The sequence below is a fragment of the Lupinus angustifolius genome, unplaced genomic scaffold (assembly GCF_001865875.1).
Source record: "Lupinus angustifolius cultivar Tanjil unplaced genomic scaffold, LupAngTanjil_v1.0 Scaffold_8_85, whole genome shotgun sequence".
Classification (NCBI taxonomy): domain Eukaryota; kingdom Viridiplantae; phylum Streptophyta; class Magnoliopsida; order Fabales; family Fabaceae; genus Lupinus; species Lupinus angustifolius.
The window spans coordinates 1-17,995 of NW_017717888.1; the positions used below are offsets into that span (position 1 = coordinate 1).

A 17,995-nucleotide genomic window follows, 5' to 3' on the forward strand; every position below is an offset into this window, starting at 1 on the left:
CTCCACCTTTACACTTGAAAACCTGTTGCTCTACAAATGGGGACCATAACCCATAAAAGTAATCCCGTAGTGGTTACTACTTTAGTTGCAATAATTCTGATTCAGTCCCTTCATCAAATCAGAAATTGCCTGAAGGTATCTACACTTATTATTATTTCATGACACATATGCCCTTAGCTACCAAATTAATTACTGAAGATCATTTTATATTTTGGCTAATTACATAATGGCCATAACACAAATATAGAATTATATTTGTGACCCATAAATTTTTTATGTCAGAAATTCCAACATTAACATAAAACACTATCCCATAATCATATATTGATTCAGAAAGAAGGAGGTTGAACTTATAAAAAAATATATATGCATAGGTAAAACATCTTCAATAATTTTTACGAGAAAATTTTCAACAAGGACGAGTTTAGGGTTAGTCTAGGGTAGGATATATGTACCAAATTCGAACCCAAAATTTAATATCAAATCAAATCCGAACATAACAATAATAGGTTTAACCCGTTAAATTCAGGTTGTGTTCAAACGGATACTTATGAGTTTGATTTTCATTGTCATCCCTATCCTTAACTTAATTGAGAAATATTTGAACATGTTTACAAACACATTACTTCAATTTTTCCAAAAGTTTTGATATTCAAGGTAATGCATACAATTAAAAAGTCAATAAATGATGTAACAATTGAATACAATTTAACTAAAAATCTTTTCACCATAAGTACTATTTTAATCCCAATAATAAATGGAAGAAAAAATTTGGAATTTCAAATTACTAATAGAAAAGTAAAGAGAATATAATTTTATACCAAGTTCACACATGTATTGGGAAAAATTATTAAGAAAATAATATATTATAAAATAGAGATAAAATTGAGAAAGAAATTAAGAATGATAATTACGAAATTTAAAATAAGATAAAAAACCAAAATATCAAAAATGTTTCTTTCTAAACAGATGGAGTAGTTAAGAAGTCTGTGAACAGCTGTAAAAAAAATTAAAAGTGAACAAATGATCCTTTGAAAAAACAAAGTATCAAATAAAGCATGTAATGTATTAAATAATAAGTTTTATTATATTACAGATTTATAATCAGTGATTCAGTAGCCTAATACAGTTGTTAGTGAAATCCTTAAATTAATGCTTTTTCTCTCTGTCTTCTCTTAGTCAAAAGGGTCAACCATTTCAATTTGATAAAGAACAAAAAGTACTAATGCTGCTCCTAACCAACACGACACCGTTTTTCACGCCGCCATAAGTAATCCCACACTACGCATGAAAGTAACACGTACACTCATCATAATAAAACGGCGTCGCTTTGTCCAAAAAGACCGGCGCATACTTCTACACAGAAAAATCTCCGACCCTTTATTCTTCTCCATTTCTTCGATTTTCTCGAGAAAATCGATTTCTCAGAAAATATATTTCTCATAAATTTAGCTCTATTGAGAAAATCTCTTATCTCTATATACACAAACAACTTTTCACTCCATTCATGGATCGGAGGAGACCTGAGAGTCCAGTGTACACGCGGCAGTGGAGCGGCGATTCCAGCAGCAACCGATCATTGTCGCCGGCATTGTCACCGTCTCACCCTCAGTCGCGGATAGGCCTCAATTCAACTGGCTTCTCCACCGTCAAGCGCAACCAAAACGTTGCCGCCAAAGCCGCTGCGCAGCGCCTCGCTCGCGTTATGGCGTCTCATGACTCAGCCGCGGATGACGGGGAAGATGACGACGATGATCTCGAATTCCGTTTCATTGCTCCGCATCCTCCCGCTGTTTCTTCTTTATCTAACAACGGTAACAGTCACAGGAGCAGTAGGGCAAGTTCCACCGTCCGTCCGATTTCGCTTGTGGGAGCTAACAGATCTCCTTCTCCTGCGGTAATTCTCACAGAAATTTTTCATATGAAGCTGGTTTGATGCACATACGTGATCGTTTGTATAGATTATTTTTTGAATTGTTGGAATTTTGGTTGGTTTTGAACTTAGCAGTGTTTTGTTGATTCAACTGTTTGCTCGGATTCCTTTGTTGAATTTTGAATAAATGAAGATGAGGTGGATTTCATACTGGAAATTTGATCAATTTTGAACTTAGTAATGTTTTGTTAGTCCAATTGTTGGTAGGGGTTCCTTTGTTGAACTGTGGAAAAATGAAGGTCATGTGTATTTGATTGGATTTGAACTTAGTAATGTTTTTGTTTCTTCATGATTGTTAATTTGATGATATTGATAATGACTGAGGGAGAACTGAGTGTTGGCCAGTGCTAATGTTCTTTTTGAGCTTATAAGATTTTTTTTGTTTTTATTAGTTAGGTCGGACCTCTCTAGAACATGCTCCTACAGTGCGTTCAACATCAGCTGGAAGACCAGCCGTTTCGGTTCGAACGGCACAGATGGTGCCACCTAGCAAGTCAACAACTCGAACGTCTATATCTCTACCTCCAATTGATCCTCCTACCAATCGAGGAAGAGAAAAAAGGTAGCATGCACTATTTTCTTGATTTCGTAATTTGTATGGGTTTTGCTTTTTGCAACTATAGGAATCAAGTAATAAGTTTATGTGTTGCAGCACTTCCAGGTTGAGCCAATAGTAAGTATAAAGCTGAATCATCATAAATTTAAAAACTACTTATCTAAAACACTTGTAACACTACTGTTTTTTAATAAAAGAATACACATATATATACAGAGAGAGAGAGATAAGGAGAGTAGAGGATAGTACAACAGTAGGAGGATAACACTACTCAAGTTTGTGTTGTTCTGGCAGTGCCAACTCCATGAAATGAGTGTATTTTTGTAGTAGATTGGTCATATCATCTCTCCACAATTCAAATATCATCCTAAAAGATAAGAAGCTGTCATAAGTGATTAATTCGTGAAGTTTCAAGCTATTATATTTGTTATTGTCTAAATAAAAATAAATATAATACAGCATATTCACATGTATGTGAATGTATCATGATGGGAAAATTGAAATCCTGCTTTTCAAAAAATCATCACTGTTTTATTTATTTAGTACAAATTATGAGATGGAAAACATTTTATCTTTCTGCCCCTTATTTTCTGATGAGCTTTATGAAGAGGTTGAATTCATGGGTTCTAGTCTTGATTGACTATATTTTCCTTCCTAGCTGCATGCAATTGATTCTTTTTTTATGAACTAGTTCAATCCTCATTTTAATTATCGAGGTCATATATCTATCTGTATCTGGCTTACATACTCTACTCATTGGCCATTTACCTGTTTTTAATTTGACCATTTAGCTAATATTGATGACCCACTTGTCTTGAAATTGTAATAATTGATTATTTATTTCAGATTTTCATCAGATATCAGTATTAGGCATCTCAACTCGAAAGACGTAGGAGATCAGCATGAAGCTTCTGCACTCCGTGATGAAGTATAGGATTTACACTCATTTACTTCTATCTCCACACTCCAGAAACAAAATTAGACAATCCACTAATTCTCTACCTTTATTTTAGCAGATTTTGTAATGTAATTTTTGTGTTATTAGTTTTGAAGCTGACTCATACTGATATTGCAGCTCGATATGTTACAAGAAGAGAATGAGGATATATTAGAGAAGGTATGCACCTTTACCCCCAAATGAAATTGACTTTAAGTACATGTTAAGTGAAATATATATGTCTGATCGTATTCACAGCTAAGGATTGCAGAAGAAAAACGCCAAGAAGTGGAGGCAAGAGCTAGGGAGCTTGAGAAACAGGTCATTTTTTTGCGACATATTCACTAGATTTTGAATCCTCACAAACTTCGTATTTAATACTGTCTTACAGATACCAAATGTTGAGTAATTCTTCTGTCCTTTTTAAGTTTTCGTAGAAAAGTTTGTCCGTTCACATTTATCTGTCAAAAACATTAAACAACTACAGGTTGATCTTCTGTGAAATACTAATCCTGCATAATTTAATTTTTTGATAAAAGAATAAATATACATATATATATATACACACATATAAGTGAATATTACAATAGAAGGAGGATAAGAAATCCTCAAGAACTAAAGAAAAAACTAAGATGAAAATGAAAAACCAAAAACTTGCAACAAAACACGACTATTCTGCATAATTAGCATCTGTATACACTTCCATGGATAAGTTTCCACCTCTTCTGAACAACAATCCTCTGCTAGGTGTTGTTTTGAGACTGTAGAATTTGTCTCCTGCTTGTAAGTGTCTCACAGTCTTATCATGCATTAAATTGAATTGACTAACAATACTAACATGTGCTACGTCTGGTCTGGTATAGGCCTACTGTATCAATGTTTTGTCTCGGACCAGTCTCTAATATCGAGCTCTATCAATCTTGGGCCTTTCTAAATGTGGTTCTGTTCAATGGGTACCACTAGTTTTACACCCAAGTTTTACAGTCTTTATGAAACATCAAGCACACATTTCCTTTGGGAAATAAAGATCTCTTGTTTGGAGTAGGCAACCTCTATTCCAAGGAAGTAGTTTAGCCTTCCAAGATCCTTTATTTCAACATTGACTACTAACCTTTGCTTCAGCAGTTGTTTCTCAATCAAATCATCCCTAAATATAACGATATCATAAACAAACACAAGTAAGATAGTGAACTTTTACTTTTTGTGAATGTTTAAAGAAGAGAGTATAGAAGAGAGAGTATGACCAAACTTTGTATTATAAGGACGTCATGGCTTTCGTGAATCTTACGAACCATGTGCCAGGAGATTGCTTCAATCCATATAAATCCTTTATGCAACTTGTCAGGAATTAGGAGATCCCAAAGTCTTAGCAAACTTTAAACAAAGCACAAAGTCATTGTGTCACCAAATGCTCGACCTAACCAAACCATGGGCTCTGAAACAACTTTTTAGGAATTAGGGGATCCCAAAAGCCATGAAGATCTCCAAACATTGGGCCAAAGAATAAATAAGAACCATAATAAGTGGATTGGATACCAAACCTTGACCCAAAACCTTAAGGCATTAGATCTATGAGTCCATATACTTATAAGTTGTTTTGCACCAATATTGGTATGTACCATGTATGAGTTCAAAATTTTCTTAAAAGGTAGAATACAAGTATGTTAACATATATATATATATATATATATATATTATGTTTTTTATTAAAAAAATGTAGAGTATAATATCTATGCACTGTTAATGTAAAGATTTTTACACATTCAGTACATCATCCATCGTTATTTGTAGTACTTATATTTAAGAGTCAACGATGATTAAATATGAATGATAGATGTTGTAAAAGTGATAGTGTAAATAACTATTACACTGTCTGTCCATACATTTTATCTCAAATGTATCTACAAAAGAATTAATATTAGGTAATAAAACATAACAAAAGGAAAAACCTAATTCTTGTTTGTGATACAACGCCATTTGAAGGAAAGAAAATGGCCCCTCCCTCTCTCGCCTTCATTGTCACAAGTCCTTACTCTCCATCTTCCCCTCTGTTGCATGTCATCCACGACTTTCACATCACCATTGTCGTTCACCCATCATCACCTTCGTGTTTGTCTTCTTCTTCCTTTGTTTTCATCTTCATCTTCCTTCGTCTTCAAATGTGTTTCTCTTCATATTCCTTCTTCGCGATTGGGAATTAGGATTGTGTTGTGTGAGATGTGTGTGGAACACAACACCTGAAAATATAAAATGCACAAAACGACACTGTTTGGATTGGTTCGATGCACCATACCTAGATACAGTATGATTATTTGTTGTTGTCGATGGATACGAACTGGGTACGTACCATCGCGAACCCATCCACATGGAACTTCCATATGATCTTCCTTCTCCAAGACGCCATGAAGGAGAACATTTTTAATATCTGACTGGTCCAATTCCCAACTAAAGTGAGCAGCAAGAGAAATTAAGAGTCTAACAAATCAAATGTCTCATGATAGTCAATTTCATGTGTAACAGTGTGAGCATATCCTTTTGTAACTAACCTTGCCTTATAATGATCCAGTGTATAGTGATATTTAGAAGTATGGATCCGTTTGTACCCCACTACTTTTTTGTCCACTACTCTTTCAACAACCTCTTAGGCTTCATTATTCTTCTTTGTCCACCAACCTCATTCACAACGTATGCTACATCTGGTCTAGTATGTGCCTAATATATCAATTTTTTGATTGGCTTTGATATTGAGCTCTATCAGTGTTGGGACTTTTCTCATCATTTTCTATTCGGTGACTTGGAGGTCATAGGTTCAAATCCTAGTAATAGCCTCTCACCTGCGAGGGTAAGGGTCTGTACATCTACCCTCCCTATTCCCACTAAGTGGGAGCCTCATATATTAAGCCACCCTTTCCCATTCTGTGATTTTGTTCAATGAGTATATCAGGAGTCTTACACCCCTGCTTTTTAGTGTCTATGAAAAGATCAGTGACATGTTACCTCCGGGAAATAAGAATGACTTGTTTGGCGTAAGCAAATTCTTTCCCAAGGATTGGACTTTAGCCCCCCAATATCCTTCGTATCAAATTCGACTGCTAACCTTATCTTTAGTAGTTTTTCCAAAGAATCTTGTACTGATGTTGGGGTTATGATAGAATTAAGGGCTGAAATGAAACTCTTATGTGGTATGGTAAGGTTTTTTGAAGAAACAAATCGAGAATTGGGGTACTAGGCATGTGACCTTCTCCCTTTACTTCAACGTAAATTCACCATGATCATCTTCAGATTCCACCACTTACCACTTCTTCAAAGAAATCTTTGAGGTATCAATTTTAGATATAGAAGGACTAATATGGTCAGTACTTATCATAGGTTCAGACATCCTAATTTGCTATTGGACCAATTTGGATTTACCCCTACTCTGGCATCAATTTCAGTGAGCTGGCCATTGGTTGGTTCAAGTGAGATATCACAAAGAGTTTCTAATTACTGTGCATTATGAAAGGAGGACCCTGTCAACAATTCCAGGAATAGACTCAAGAGCTGCCTTCAGTGACAAGGGTAAGAAGGAATTGGCTCCAAGAGTGCTCTCCCCCTAAAGTAGAGGATGAGTAAAGGACTCGCCTTCATGAAAGGTGACATCCATGGAAATCAAGAAGCGACAATGTGAAGGTGTCAGCATTTGAACCCCTTCTTGTCTAGTGCATAACCTATGAAAACACACTTGATAGCAGAGTATCAAGTTTGATATGATGTCATTGATGAACCTGAACAAGGACCACATGTCCAAAGACACAAGACTGGTGACTCTACATAATAGGAATAGTGGGAAAAAATGTCACGACCTGTACAATAGGTCACAGCTAAAACAGCCTTCCTTTAGATAAAGTTGGAACAAACGTTTGAAATGACAAGCTCTTGTGACTTCAAGTAAATGACTTCGAGAATAGGCAGAGAGGATGGGCTGATTAGGACTAATGGCAGTCACAACGGCAGCTGGACAGGCGCTATCCGTGTGGCAAGAAGCAACAGATGTGGATCTGCTTGAGGAGAAGAGTCGCTCCTGAGTGCACATAAGTTGGAGTCTGAAGCTGGGTCTTGGGTATCTTGCTTGACAGGGGATGGCTGCTGCTGGAGAAGGACTGAGCTGTAAAAAGTACAAAACCGGGACAGCTGCAATGAAGGAAGGCTTCTGAGGCGGTGATAATTGATCAGCTTTGAAGACTGAGTGGCACGAAAGCAGAGTCTCCGAATTCGGGAGCTTCAATGCTGACTTAAGTGAGAGAGTATTTCTGAATATTATTTCTGCAGAATGTTAACTGTTCAGGGTTTCTTAACATTGTTATTTAGACTTGGGCGGAAATGCATTTGTCTAGAATAGAGTTACATCTAAGGAAAACACTAACCTGTCCTAATAATGGTACAACCTGCAGTAATTACATAATTATTCTATTGTCTAAAATCTCAATGTGGAATCGTGGAGTCTTACAACAGCTGTTGTTCCATGTGCTGAGTTGGCTCATATTGTGTCCTGATTCATTTTGATTTTGCAGGTGGCTTCTCTTGGAGAAGGTGTATCCTTGGAAGCGAAACTTCTTAGCAGGTAAACTAGCTTTTAACTCCCGTACATGCTGGCTGAAACTAGGATTATTTATTTTGTTCAGGTTTTAGGTTATTATTTGTGTTATATTTGCAGGAAGGAAGCAGCTTTGCGTCAAAGAGAGGTATGCTAGAAGAATGGATATCAGATATTGGCAAAAATATGAAAGTAATGATGATTGGTAGTTTGATGTGTTGTGGTCACCTTGCTTGATAACCCACTACACAAGCTCTACTAAATTTTAATCTTGAAAAAGTTTCATGCACAATTGAGAAGTGCACATAAGTGCAGGTTTTTATGAAGGGGCATTAACCTGAGGCAGTTTTTCTGCTGGTTATATAACAGATTGATATTTTTCTTCCTAGAGCTCCGTTTCTAGTTACAGTTCTATTCTTGAATTTGGGTTTTGAGCAATAAACTCATAATCCTGGTTCTTTCAGAGGATGTCCTAGGAATACTAAGTACTTTTGTCGCAGGCTGCTCTCAAGGCTGCACAGCAAACACAGGATGGGAGAAATGAGGAAGTTGTGGCCCTTCGTGTGGAAATTCAGGTATTTTTAAGGAAATCATGCATTATTTTCATATTTTTATTGTAATATATATCTAGTCTGGTCAGTTATCCTCTGTTATAAGTATGCCTATCTTCTTTGACTTTGGGAATGTCAGAACCTAAAAGATGATGCAGCAGTAGCTGTAGAACAACAGCAAGAAGCTGAAGCTGAAGCAAAGGCTCTTCGCACAATGACACAGAGAATGATTTTGACCCAAGAAGAAATGGTTTGTGTTTTCCACTATAATGAGAATTAAAAGATATCTATTTTCCCATCTGTCTCGATTAATTTCTTTTTCTTTTTCTAGGAAGAAGTTGTCCTGAAGAGATGTTGGCTTGCTCGCTACTGGGGATTTGCTTTAAAACATGGTAACAAAGTTGCTAATGCTCTCTACTTTAAGAAGAAAATCTCCACTCCAATAAATTTTTTGATCTGAAATATAATTGCTTATAAAGTAATTTACAATTTCTATTGACATATGATTGCTTATAATTCTTGTGGGATGTTACTTCTATGCTTTCTAGGCATATGTGCAGATATAGCACAATCCAAGCATGAGCATTGGTCTTCTCTAGCACCTCTTCCATTTGAAATTGTCATCTCTGCTGGACAAAAGGCTAGGGAGGAATCTTGGAACAAAAGTGAGTGTGGGTTGATACTAAAAGTTTATCTTGGATTAATTTTCTCTTAAGTAGCTCAAATGTCATCTGACTAAAGAGCATGGACCAGATGCTGATGATCCAGATAGAAGCAAGCTTGTTCGTGATTTGAATGATCTCACCGGGGAAGGAAACATTGAGAGTATGCTTTCAGTTGAGATGGGTTTGAGGGAACTTGCTTCTTTAAAGGTACTTCATGAGTTAATTCTTTGTTTGTTCAGTTATTTATCATGTTTTCCTCTTGGACATTTTAGATACAAATAAGCATATTCTAAAGCCTATTACTTTTCTAAAGCATAGGTTTCAAGAACCTAATCATTTTGTTTGATATAAAACCATTCTCGATCTCGAACCTTCTCCCAATAGTTTAATCTTTGGGAGGGTTGGTTCATGATATGGTATCACCCCCTCTATAACCAATTGGGATGGAGTTCAGTCCTTGAACCACCCTTCTAATTGTTTAATTTCAACACGAGCTAAGTGCGCCCCTGGGTTGTCAACACTTCAAGCTCAAGCGGCTCTTGATGAGGGAGCTTGTTAAATATAAGACCATTCACAACCCTTCACCTAACAGCTAAGCTTTTGGGAGAATTGGTTCATGACACCCTTATCTGTCGAATTTGGTTGAAATTTAGTTCCTATTTTTTGGTTGTTTTGTATCCTGTTCATCCTTTTCTTTTCTTTTCTTGACCTCTAAAAATATATTTTGATGACATTCTATTTTGTAGGTTGAGGATGCTGTTGTGCTTGCATTAGCCGAACATAGACGCCCAAATATGGTTCGGCAGTCCACATTAGGTATGTTATCTTGTATCCTTTTTAAATATCAAGTTTGCTACTCTTCTTTTTAGTCAATTTCGTTACTCTCTATTCTTTTCTTTGATTTGTGACATCTGTCTATATTTCTTACCTGCAGTTACTGCAATTCTTACCTGTTAGAATATATAGAAATATCCCATAATATTATAATATCTGGGAGTTGATTAGGATTGATTTTGTTATTAAAGGTAATCATGTTAGAATCAATTATGTGATTATGGGTAATTATGTTAGGATTCCATTTGTCTTTTGTTATTGGCCTATAAATAGGACCAATCTTTCGTAGTTTTGAATAATCTCAAGTATCACTTTAATATAAACCTTATACTATTGGGATTGGCTATTTTATCTCTCCCTTTCCTACCTAAAATCCTCCTATTCAACATTATCATACAAGTTGAGTTATTTCCTGTCTTATTTTGATTCAATTTTTAGTTAATTTATGCTGTTATTTTTATGGTGTATCTTATTTAGTTTTTATTTATGTGCATATTTTTTAATTATAATATTCAAATGTTATTGATTTGCTTTCAGATTCCAAATCACCTGGTGATGCCAAATATTCAGAAGCATTTGGTAAGAGATAAGCATTTGGTGTTTATTTTCATGTGCTTTAGCAAGCCTAAGTTTGCCGAGATACAAATCCCTAGTGAATGTTAGAAGGGTCTTGGTTGTACATTTATTAGTAGTATGTAACTAGTTAATTTTTTCAATGATTTTCAATATTCTTCTGTGGAAGGGAAGTTGGAAAATTGGCATTACGAAGGATGAGTTTTGTTCATGGTTTGATAAAATATGCATGTGATCTGGGTAAGAGGATGGTTGTATTCTATATTGAAAAGTTAGATGGTATGTTGTCATTTGTTACCCTCTTCACTCTGAGAAATACGAAGTCACCATTGCCATCTTCAAACTGAATGGAAGTAAATATTTTTTTTGTATTTCAATTGCCATTAAGGCATACCCCTTGACACGTGAAAAACTTTTTTGCAATATTATGGCGCCATGTGGCAATCATGGCCTCTGATTGAAGTGTACTAATCGTATTGATTATGGACTGGCTTTCATGTAAGGAATGGGCTTTATGTATGAATCCATGGCTTCACGTGTATTTTTGCTAATATTGTATGACATGGATTTGGCTGCATTTCGCCAGTCTTCTTTCGTAAATGGAAATCTTCTGGCAGATAACCTGGTGAGCCTTTGTTGATTTTCTGTTCTTTGTTTCCTCCAGAATTAAGTGAAAAGGAAACAGAAGATGTTCTTTTCAAAGAGGTGAGTTGATTGTTCTTTGAAGATTCTGATATTGGGCGGTCTACTTGTTCTTAAATGATGTTATCACATGTTCATTTCTCCCAGCGTTAGTCACATGTTTAGAATATGAATAGAAGAAACAGGTATAAATTAGAATAGAGGGACTCAGACAGATGTGCCTAGATGTCTTGATGAAACCAGCAAACAGTTACCCAAATTTTGATAGAGATTTGTGTTCTTTGGTTATTTTCTTCTGTTCAAATCAGATATACTTGATAGAGAATATTTTTTATTTTTTTTGTGTTAGGAAGTAAGTCTCACATCGTCTTCCTCATTCTCCTAGGCATGGTTTAAATACTTGTGGGCTACTTCTCCCATTGCCACTTGGTTTTGAGTTGGAAACTTAACATGGTAGCAAATCCAGGGCTCAACTTCTCTTCTTTTGTCATGAGTCAAAAGATATCTTTTAGTCATGGATCAAATGTAACCCTTCACCTGGTTCAGCAGACTTCTGTAGAGGAGGCATGTTGGGAAGTAAGTCCCACATCGCTTCCCTCTTTCTCCTAGTCATGGTTTAAACATATGTTGAACTACTCCTCTCATTGCCAACTGGTTTTGAGATGGAACCTTAACACTTTGTTACTCCTCAATCCCAAACTGAGATAAATCTTGAAATGAAGGTTCCTAAGTAGCTGTAGTTTTTGAATGACCTGTTTATGTCAGTTGAATTTAAAGTATGGCTATTTTGAGTATAATATGCACATACAATTTAATATGCTTAATTCATAAGCTTAACTATTTGCAGGCATGGCTAATTTATTTCTGGAGAAGAGCTTTATTCCATGGTGTGGAAGAAGATATTGCGGAAGAGCGACTTCAGTTTTGGATTGCCCGCAATGGGCAACGACCAACTTCACATGATGCTGTTGATGGTGAGCTCTTTTTATTCTAATCATCTTCTCTTGTGGTTCTGAAGATAGTAAATTTGTTATCAAGTCAAAAGCAAATGCCTTGAAGTTACAGAGGGATTAGTATACCTAGATTTTGAGATGAAAGTTAGATGGTTATTCTTGATATTAGGTCAATTAAAAAAAAATGATCTTAGGTGCCCAAAATGGTATATGATTCTGATAGTACTGAAGCATATGGCTCAATTTGATTTGACTCTCAATCTCAGCAATATGATTCAAGTAATGAATACGAAATGATCCTAATTTGTCAAAGAATTGGTGGGTCACATATATCTGATCCATTCTGGATGTCAGAAATTTTCAGCTTGATGATCTTGATTCTGATATCCTCATTAAATACTATTAGGTGCTTACAGCCATTAATGGCATAATGATTCTAATTCCGAATTTGTATAACCTAAATTAGGAAGTCTGATTATGTAGAATGAATGAGTTGATTCCTATTCCTAAAACATACAACATATAATAGGAAGAAATTAATAACTAAATATATCTATTAACATCCCCCCAAATTGATGCTTCTGGTCAGGAAGCATCAATTTTCTGACGAGAAACCGATGCTGAGGACAAGGAACAGCCTTGGTAAAGATATTCACAAGCTGAGTGATGTGGCATGAGGAAGTGAGATAACATCACTTCCCAATTCTTGCCGAATATAATGGCAATCCACCTCGATATGTTTAGTGCACACATGAAAAACGAAATTAGTAGCAATTTGAATTGCACTAGTATTGTGATATTGTCAGCATAGAGTGTTGTGTCAGTAATTTATAGGAAGCCAAGCTCAGCCAGAACTGCATGAAGCCAAAAAAATTCTAAACAAGCCATTGACATAGTCCAATACTCTTATTTAGTGAAGGACTTAGACACGATTTTGCTTTTTATTCTTCCAAGAAACTAATGCAGGACCAAGAAACATGTGCCAACCAGTGTCAGATTTACACATATCGGGGCAATCGGCCCAATCTGATACACTATAGCTAACCCAATGAATAGGTTGTCCTGCAGGAAAGAATAGACCCTGAGTAAGGATGCCTTTCAAGTACGGGACGATGCGGCAAACAGTAGCCCAATGATGATGGTGAGGACTGTGCATAAATTGGCTCACCTGCTGGGTGGCGAATGCAATGTCAGGGCGTCTAATCGTGAGACAATTAGGACTCCCCACCAGCCGACAATATAGTAAAGGATCAGACAAAAGATCTCCACTCGTCACTATGATATTTAACATTAACCTTTAGAGGAGTATCAACTGAATTGGCTGAACTTAGACCTTCTAATGAAATCCAGTATGCGGTATACTTGTGTTGATGAATAAAAATACCCTTGGAATCCAAAAAAACCTCAAGACCCGATAAATAGTGAGGAGAACCGAGATCTTTCACATGAAAAGAAGCCTGAAGTTACTACTTAACTTGTTGAATGACGTATGATCCGAGCTAGTAATGATCATATCAGCGACATAAATAAGAGTACCAGTGACCGTACAATGACTTAACAAGGAGAATCATATGAACTGAGTAAAAGAAAATCCAAGAATAGTAGATCGTAACTTCTCAAACTTTTGATGCGGAAGACCCATGGAGAAAATATAATTGAGAAATTGACACTAAGAAATTAATGTGGTTCAGCAATTTGCCTATGTCCACGGCTGAAGAGCAACAAGAATTATTCCACTATGATAAAAGAGAATTACAAGTTCACTCACTTCCCAAAATTCAAGTACACCCAATATCACTCTCACTCAAGTATTTCTCAAACACTCAAATATTCCTCACAATATTAGAACAAGAGAATAAGAAGAGAGAGTATGCACTAAGCTTAAAGTATCAGTGTGTCTTACAATGGCTTAGAGCATTCCTATTTATAGCTAAAGCTCTTGAAGATTATGTGGCCAAAAGAAATGCATTAGTGTTGGATTCACCATAGCCACTTCTTTTACTTGGCTCACATTACTTTCTCTTTCTTCAAGATAATCTTTAACCACTTCTTTTGTTTGGTAACAAGAAGGTCACATTTTCTTTTAGCCAATACTTAATACATACCAAGCTCGAGGAGCTTTTCACAAGCCATATAAAAACCGTTTCAGCTGGCACACATTGGTAGGTGAGGAAAACAGGTCTGGAGAAGGAGTCGTGTAAATATTTCGTGCCAAGTCATCATGAGGAAAGACATTCTTCACATTCATTTGACCGAGTGACCAGCCGTGTGAGGCAGCAATAGAAAGAATTGCTCTGATGGTAGTCATCTTCGCGACGGTGCAAACTTCTCTTAGTAATCAACTTCATATATTCGCGATGGTGCAAACTTCTCTTTAAGAAGAAGTAAGGAAATTTTCCGTTCTCAGCAACGACATTTTGTTGAGGCGTAGAGCGCTGAGAAATTATGCCTTTTTGCTTCAAATATTCCTAAAAGGCATGAGAAAGATACTCCACACCAGAGTAGTGCGCTAGATCATAATACTAGTGCCAAACTCGTTTTAACGTAAGCCAAAACATATTAAACATGTGAAAACCTCAGCTTTTGAGTGAAGAATTTTATCCAAGTAAATTGACTATAGTCATCAATAAATGTCAAATAGTATTGAGCATGAGATAAAACAGAAGACCTAGAAAAACCATAGCGGAAATGATAAAGAAAGACTTACAGCTCAATGCTTTCTCAATGAATATGATATATGATAGAGCATTATGGCATCGTCTGATCCATGTAGCCGACGTCACCTATTGGGATAAAGACTTGATTGTTCTTGTTGTATGAGATAAAACAGAAGACACACCCTAAACATCACTACGAATAATATCAAAACATTTGTCAGCACCATTAGCATTAGATGGAAAAGGTAGGGTTTTGCTTTTGTCAAGTTTGCATAAAGGACAATCAAAGGATTAGTCAGAAGGAATACTCTTATTGCCCAACGGACCACATTTTATTAAACAAGAGAAAAAGAGAGTTTGGATGTCCCAATTTTTTATGTCAATTCGAAAGGATGCTGGAAACCAGCACAAGCCAAAGATGAAAGACTAGGAGGGTTAAAATTGAAGTGGAAATAATCTGCTGACTTTAGGCCCCTTCTTAGTCACTTTCCCCAACACCTGATCCTGCACAAAAACAACCATACCGAAAGAGATAAATTGTTTGATTAATTAATAGAAAGCACTATTTTCTAGTTGGGTCATCACAGATCTGACTCAGATTTTTATCTGGCTGCTTAAAACTTCAAATTTTAGTTTTTGGTTTAAAATACTAATGGGATTGACAGTTCATTTAGGGACTAAGTGTTCAGTTTTGTCACATTTCAAGGTAGTCAAACGCAAAAGGTGCCTTAGGTTAGTTTGCGAGTTGGTTTTTGAAAGGTAATGGAAGAAAAGGAAAGGCATGAGAGTCACGGAATACACTAGTAAGACAGCTATCAAACCTTCCATTTTTATTCCTTCCCTTCGTAAAACAACTTGCAAACAAACTTTTAAGGGGAAGGGTATCTACACTTTGAGGTGAGAGGCATGAAAAAGTACACACCTCACTGAAGAAAGGTGTTAACATTAATTAAACGCATGCAAGAGGCATGCACTTCTTCGTGCCTTTACCCTCAAGGTATTAGAACCCCGAGTGTTTTTAGCTAATTTTAATTTTAAGAAAGCTTTTCTCTAGTATGTGCGTTGGGCACATTTTAATTGAACCAAAAATGACAAAACTCAAACCTTAATCCCACTAGATGGGTCAACTACATGATGGATGTACAGTGCTTTGTCATAAATCATGTTCACCAGCAAAACATTGTTTTCTAAATTTTTTCTAATTGTTTCGCCTATGATTTTTCTTAGTCTCTCTTCATCTATAAATTGAAGTAACCTCCATTTGATCTACTTTCTTTAGACATGTCCAAACTACCTAATTTGCAATACTTCCATTTTGGGGTAAATTAAAATGTGTCTTAGGGCCTATTCTAGAGAAACCCTTTTAACAATTCAGGCTCACTCATTCTACTGTATTTCACAAATCCTACAAGGGAGCTGTGACTTGATAGAGTGACTGTTGAGATATAGCTATTCTGCTGCTACTAGAAAAAGAAACTAGTAGCATCTGAATTTCATTAGTTTAATCCATCCATATCTTAGGTATTATTTAGATTTACCTATTATTTCTTATAGATCTCTGGAAAGTCATGAGAATGTGTGATGCTACTCACATCCAAAACAAAATATCTTGTGTCTGATATGGTTGTCTGAATAGCAATACGCTCAATCATGCCATTTTTCTCCCACAAGTTATTATTTGAAATATTGGTTATGCAACACTACCCATGTGCTGCAATTTGGAAAAAGGACAACTAGCACATGTGTTTTGTAATGTTAGATAGTTAGATAGACACGTGAAGGAAATTTTGAGACATAAGAGTGTTGTTATTATGTACTTAAATGTTTATTTTATTGCTTCTGATGTACTTGGATTTGTAGTGTCTGAACTTCTTAGCTCATTCTGTTTCCTTATAGCTGAGCGCGGTTTGTTGGAGTTGAAGAAGTTGGGCATAGAACAGCAGCTTTGGGAAGCATCTCGCAAGGGAATTGATCAGCCTTCAGGTTCGGCAGCTGGTAATCATAAGTCGGCCACTGACTCTGATGCCTCATCGTGATTCCTGAGCCCTTTATTTGTTGATTGATTCTTTGTTCTGTATGTATATTTTTTGTTTTCTTTTTCTACATAAGTTTTCGTTTCTTTACACCTTGTTTTGAACATTATATTTGGGTCTTGTAAAAAGGAAGTGAGAAACTGTGTTTCTTGACAATATAGGAGGAGATTAAAGAGAGAAAATTAAACAAAAGGAAGCATTTTTTTATTGAGGTCCACGTTTCTTTTAAGTACATAACTTCCGAACAGATAATGCTAAGAAACTACCTAAAATTCAGGAACTAATGACCTGGTTACAGTTTAATCACGTGCCTACTTTATTGCTTGCAGAATTTTTAAAAAACTAATTTCATCCTTTTGAATTTAGTAAATAGATATGATTTTCCAAAAAATCAAAGCTCAACTGCTAATCCTCAGAGATAACAATGAGTTTTTGCAGGCAAAAATTATTCCCTAAAAAATAACATTTCTCTATTTTATCCCATTAATTTTGCATGTGATTCTTGAGCTTGCTTTCGGTTTTATATCTCTATCAATAGATCCAAATTTACATGCTCCTCCTTAATATGGTTAAGGATCATTGGAGTGATCTGGTGATTGATGGCCAAAGTTTTAGCAACCACAATATAAACATTTTTCTTATCTTTAGTAACTTTCAACATCAAGAACTTTTTGTTTGGATTGTAGTTGCAAAGTTTAATGAAAAAAAATCTTATTATGCATCCTTACCGTATTTCATCACCATTTTGATCATAAATATACACGCTTTATCCAAAATAGCATATCTTTTCCAAGGGTTGTCCTATACATAGAAGATTTTGATCAACATGAGGCAAAACCTGGTGATGTTTCTATTGTAAAAACTCCTCTACCTTTTACATCAACAAAGCCTCTATTTGCACTTCTGATTTTGGAATTTTATGACCTGTCGTAGTCTCTAAATTTACTATAATCAAAGGTCTTGTGATGAGTATAACTAATACCAATGAACCATGTCTTATTTGTGTTGTTCATTGAAAATCATTTAGCCATAAATAAAAGTAATTCTTGCATCTCATTTTCAACAACTTGAGTTTGTTGACGCTTTTG

At 35.8% G+C, this 17,995-nt stretch overlaps 1 protein-coding gene across 3 annotated transcripts; it reads left to right on the plus strand.

Annotated features, from left to right (window-relative positions):
* The first annotated feature begins 1,304 nt into the window (after nucleotides 1–1,304).
* LOC109337550 (coiled-coil domain-containing protein SCD2-like) lies at nucleotides 1,305–17,098 on the plus strand. Of its 3 annotated transcripts, none has more exons than XM_019574551.1 (17): nucleotides 1,305–1,897; nucleotides 2,326–2,495; nucleotides 3,336–3,417; nucleotides 3,565–3,606; nucleotides 3,685–3,747; nucleotides 7,977–8,026; nucleotides 8,120–8,147; nucleotides 8,500–8,574; nucleotides 8,690–8,800; nucleotides 8,882–8,942; nucleotides 9,099–9,215; nucleotides 9,304–9,422; nucleotides 9,962–10,031; nucleotides 10,587–10,628; nucleotides 11,287–11,327; nucleotides 12,112–12,238; nucleotides 16,771–17,098. In XM_019574551.1, exons 1-17 carry the CDS (start codon nucleotides 1,508–1,510, stop codon nucleotides 16,908–16,910), a joined length of 1,728 nt encoding a protein of 575 aa, XP_019430096.1. In that variant the 5' UTR covers nucleotides 1,305–1,507; the 3' UTR covers nucleotides 16,911–17,098. The 3 variants fall into 3 exon arrangements, with proteins under 3 accessions (XP_019430096.1, XP_019430097.1, XP_019430098.1); XM_019574552.1 differs by having other exon boundaries at nucleotides 3,360–3,417; XM_019574553.1 differs by having other exon boundaries at nucleotides 1,794–1,897; nucleotides 2,330–2,495.
* Nucleotides 17,099–17,995: the final 897 nt, after the last annotated feature.

Bases quoted from the DNA above. Each gene is read 5' to 3' on its own strand.
- LOC109337550 (XM_019574551.1), top strand. From the start codon at position 1,508: ATGGATCGGAGGAGACCTGAGAGTCCAGTGTACACGCGGCAGTGGAGC. The intron at 1,898-2,325 runs GTAATTCTCACA...TGTTTTTATTAG, and splicing joins ACAGATCTCCTTCTCCTGCG to TTAGGTCGGACCTCTCTAGA. The intron at 3,748-7,976 runs GTCATTTTTTTG...TTGATTTTGCAG, and splicing joins CTAGGGAGCTTGAGAAACAG to GTGGCTTCTCTTGGAGAAGG.